This window comes from Diaphorina citri, unplaced genomic scaffold (assembly GCF_000475195.1).
Source record: "Diaphorina citri unplaced genomic scaffold, Diaci psyllid genome assembly version 1.1 scaffold2032, whole genome shotgun sequence".
In the NCBI taxonomy this organism is placed as follows: domain Eukaryota; kingdom Metazoa; phylum Arthropoda; class Insecta; order Hemiptera; family Psyllidae; genus Diaphorina; species Diaphorina citri.
Genome location: NW_007379458.1, coordinates 16,140 through 20,928, shown reverse-complemented (window position 1 = coordinate 20,928; position 4,789 = coordinate 16,140). Strand labels below are relative to the sequence as shown.

The 4,789-nt window shown below is 38.2% G+C and overlaps 1 protein-coding gene across 1 annotated transcript; it reads right to left on the bottom strand.

The window, feature by feature from the left end:
• Positions 1–326: 326 nt before the first annotated feature.
• On the bottom strand, positions 327–1,151 carry LOC103517995 (alpha-mannosidase-like). Its single transcript, XM_008483046.3, has 2 exons — positions 1,065–1,151; positions 327–780 (listed from the first exon to the last, which is right to left on the bottom strand). Exons 1-2 carry the CDS (start codon positions 1,149–1,151, stop codon positions 547–549), a joined length of 321 nt encoding a protein of 106 aa, XP_008481268.1. The 3' UTR covers positions 327–546.
• Positions 1,152–4,789: the final 3,638 nt, after the last annotated feature.

Genomic DNA, 4,789 nt, shown 5'->3' with positions numbered 1-4,789 from the left:
ACTCTCCAAACTTGTCTCCCTTGACATTGACGATACCAGAATCAAGCAGGGTTTTTAGTTTCTCTCTTCCTTCTGTCCTTCCTCCTTCCGGTCGGAAGGCTTCTTGCTTTGTAATTGTAGTCCTATTTTAGACGACCCTCTCTTAGTTTGGGTGCCGATGTATTTCCCGTCTACGAAAAAAAAAAAAAAAAGAAAAAAAAAACTATTAATTGTACTACCTATATTAGTTTACCTATGATATTCAGTCTCCTGACATCTTGTACAGTTTTCCTTTCAATCCTTACCCATCAAGTGCATTCCTCCTCTCATCATGTGCCCTTCCTTATCCTACCATCAACTTCCTGTCCAGGTACCTTCCTACCATCCTACCTAGACAGTCAGGCCATCACAATGTTGATTTGTTCCTGAAAAACACCAGTACTTGGGTACTTAAGTAAGTAGTAAGTACATTACTTACTTACTTACTCACTGGCCTATTGTAAGCTCGACTGTACTCAAATGCAGATAATCTTTTTTTTTTTTTTTTTATTGGTACGGGTCAGACTTTTACTTTCTGGCGTTTTGAACTTCCAAATGTAGCAGATACGTTTTTATCTCCATGGGCTTGAGACGGACGCCAAATGGATTTTGAACCCAGGGTGCAGCCTCAGTGACATTCAGAGCGGTCATGTTTTGTCCTTCATATCTCCATTTTAGTTTGTTCACCAGCGACGATTTCAGTTTGTTTCCGCTCAAAACCAGCTCTTCCATTTTGTAGGGATTCAAATGTGTGAACAAGTCCTGAAACAACACGAAATTTGAATTCGGAAAGCTCGGAATTTTTCAAAGTATTGGACGTAAATAGCGGCCGAACCGTGCATTTCATGAAACGCGGTCGGACACTTTTGATCTACCTAAGTACATAATTAATCGAATCTCTCTGCAAAGTTTGATCAACGAAAAACAACGTTTTGACCACACATGGTCGACCGGCCATCAATCGATATCGACTGTCGAAAACATAGATTCACCTCGTCGACCAACGGCCGGTCGACTCTGTTTGGACACACCTTAAGCAGTCTTACCTTCACCGAAAAGCTGGTCGGTAGTGAAAGCACAGGATCTTCTTTCTTGTCGAAAATGTTCTCGAATCGTTGTGAGGGTGATATCATCATTAACATGTTTATTTTTCCGACAAAATAGGATTGATTTGGTTTTCTGAGGAGAAAAATAGAGTCCCGTATTTTGACTAAAATTGAGAAGATTGTCAATGGATTGTTGTATGATTGAAATCAAGGTGTCTTTAGAGTCCCGTATTTTGACTAAAATTGAGAAGATTGTCAATGGATTGTTGTATGATTGAAATCAAGGTGTCTTTACTTTTATCTCTCATAAAGATGGCATAGTCGTCGACAAAAAGGGAAGAGGAACAAAGAGGGTTGATATAGGAGCTAATTGCGTTAATTGCAATGGCAAACAGGGCTCCACTGATTACCCCGCCTTGTGGGATCCCGCACACAAGTGAGAACTCTTTGGACATAACTGAGTTGTTCAGGCGGATCTGAAAAGTTCTGGGATCCAAATAGTTGGATATGAAAGCTGGGAGGTGTCCGCGCATGTTCCATGCTGATAGTTGTTTTAAAATGACGCTTTTTTGAACACAATCGTAAGCGCCAACGATGTCGTAAAATACGCAGAGTAAGTATTGTTTATTGACAATGGCATCCGATATTTCGGTTTGAAGGTTTACGAGGTTGTCCAAACAAGATCTACTCGTATTCTTCCTACATCCGGATTGTTCAAGGGCCAAAAGGTGGTTGCTTTCTAAGAAGAAGTTCAACCTTTTAATGACAAGTCGTTCAAATAGCTTGCACAAGCAGGATGTTAGGCTAATAGGTCTCATGTTTTCTGGTAGGGTTTTGTCCTTATTAGGTTTCGGGATAGGGATTATAATTGACTTTTTCCATCCTGACGGGAAACTGTTTTCTTTCCACATCTGATTAAAGATTCTTAAAAGGAGGCTTTTGGACTCGGTGAAGCTGTGGAAAAAAAAAATAGTTGGTAAGTACCTATCGAATCTGAAAAAACGTGTTTTGGCACTAAAAATTGACGATCGAAAATTTGACCCGATTACACCTTTCCTTTCTATAGTATAGGATAAGGAAAGTAAAAATCAGGACCCTAGTCTCATAGAAAACAACCAGACTTTTAGAGATCGATTATAGTGGTGAGGGTTGGTGAGGGTTTTGTAAATAGTCGAAACAGAACGACTTAGGATATGTATATGTATCCGTATCGAACCTGGGACCTTTTGCATGGCTAGCGCATTACCACTGGACAAAACATTAGTCTATAGCTTTAATTGAAATTGTAATTATGTAGGGCTTAAGGATACAAATATTGCACATGACTACATGACTCTAGTCAAGTCATTGTTAAGTTATTAATTATTATAAAGGTAAATGTAAAGGAAAATATACTTAAAAAATTAAAAGAATACATGATGTTCCTACAGGTAAGTTGTACATATATTATAATATTAGCAAGTACAAGAATATAATAGAAAAAAAAGCTCATCCCTAAAGAGGATTTAACCAAAAATGGGAGAAAATAGTGGTGGTAGAGGGGAAAGAAACAGAGCATGATGTTTGAGTGAAAACTTAATGTACCTACTTACCTATATCCACAAAAACTTTCGAAAGACACAGTCAGAGGAAAAGGAGGGAGAAAGGTGAGTGAACAGTAAAAAAAAAAATCCCGGGGCTTCGCGTGGGCAAGCAAAGTGAGGAAATTGTATTGTTTTATTGTTCTTGAGAAAGAAACACTTTAAACAAAGTTGAAATACTGGAGAGAATAGGAGGCAAAGAGGAAGATGGGAGGAGACGGCCAACAGAGAATGACTTCTTACCTATTTCTCTAATTCTAATGCCTGAACAAGAAAACTGAGAATTAAGTGAAGTGTATTTATTTTTTACGATTTTTGCTACTTCCCATTCCTAATTTTTTTTCTTTCTCTCTAATCTCTCTCCTTCATCTTTCTGGTCCTTCTCTTCTTCTACTCTCATGATCCCTCTCTCTCTCTAAGAGGAAGATGGGAGGAGACGGCCAACAGAGAATGACTTCTTACCTATTTCTCTAATTCTAATGCCTGAACAAGAAAACTGAGAATTGAGTGAAGTGTATTTATTTTTTACGATTTTTGCTACTTCCCATTCCTATTTTTTTTTCTTTCTCTCTAATCTCTCTCCTTCATCTTTCTGGTCCTTCTCTTCTTCTTCTTCTACTCTCATGATCCCTCTCTCTCTAAATCCATTTCCACCCTCTCCTTTTCTTACTGTTTGTTGTTCTTTATCTCTCTTTAGACACCTATAATGTGCTCTCATTTCGCAAGCAAAGTGAGGAAATTGTATTGTTTTATTGTTCTTGAGAAAGAAACACTTTAAACAAAGTTGAAGTACTGGAGAGAATAGGAGGGAAAGAGGAAGATGGGAGGAGACGGCCAACAGAGAATGACTTCTTATTTCTCTAATTCTAATGCCTGAACAAGAAAACTGAGAATTAAGTGAAGTGTATTTATTTTTTACGATTTTTGCTACTTCCCATTCCTAATTTTTTTTCTTTCTCTCTAATCTCTCTCCTTCATCTTTCTGGTCCTTCTCTTCTTCTACTCTCATGAGTCTCATGATCCCTCTCTCTCTCTAAATCCATTTCCACCCTCTCTTTTTTTTACTGTTTGTTGTTCTTTATCTCTCTTTAGACACCTTTAATGTGCTCTCATTTCTTTTTTTTTTTATTGTTCTTATCTGAGCGCACGGCAGTGCGCCAGGCCAAGTTCCAGTAAGCACGCCTGTGTATCTTTACACGAACCGATTCGGCAGGTTTTTCTCACCTTCATAGATCAGCTTCCTCTTGAGATAAACTTTGGAAATTCAGGGCACATATTTAGGTAAGGTACGTATATATAAACATATATCAAGTAGTTCCGGAGATATAGAGGCGCAAAAATCGCAATTTTTTTTTGCACGCCTGTGTATCTTTACACGAACCGATTCGGCAGGTTTTTCTCACCTTCATAGATCGGCTTCCTCTTGAGATAAACTTTTGAAATCCAGGGCACATATTTAGGTAAGGTATATAAACATACCTTGAAAATTCGAGCTCTTAATATCAAGTAGTTCCGGAGATATAGAGGCGCAAAAATCGCAAGTAAGGTATATAAACATACCTTGAAAATTCGAGCTCTTAATATCAAGTAGTTCCGGAGATATAGAGGCGCAAAAATCGCAATTTTTTTTACTCATTCATTCACTCATCAAAATGATCAGGCACTTCCCGATGCCAAATTTCAAGTAACCACTACACCACTAAGGGTGATAAATACACATGTTAAGGCACAATGTGCACGTGCAGATGTGCATTTTAAAGGTTAGTCCACATTCCTAATTTTTTTTCTTTCTCTCTAATCTCTCTCCTTCATCTTTCTGGTCCTTCTCTTCTTCTACTCTCATGATCCCTCTCTCTCTAAATCCATTTCCACCCTCTCTTTTTCTTACTGTTTGTTGTTCTTTATCTCTCTTTAGACACCTATAATGTGCTCTCATTTCTTTTTTTTTATTGTTCTTATCTGAGCGCACGGCAGTGCGCCAGGCCAAGTTCCAGTAAGCACGCCTGTGTATCTTTACACGAACCGATTCGGCAGGTTTTTCTCACCTTCATAGATCGGCTTCCTCTTGAGATAAACTTTTGAAATCCAGGGCACATATTTAGGTAAGGTATATAAACATACCTTGAAAATTTGAGCTCTTAATAC

Excerpts from the sequence above, each read along its gene's own strand:
- LOC103517995 (XM_008483046.3), bottom strand. The coding sequence starts at position 1,151 with ATGATATCACCCTCACAACGATTCGAGAACATTTTCGACAAGAAAGAA. Across the intron at positions 781-1,064 it reads CGACCAGCTTTTCGGTGAAG|GACTTGTTCACACATTTGAA; the intron begins GTAAGACTGCTT and ends GTGTTGTTTCAG.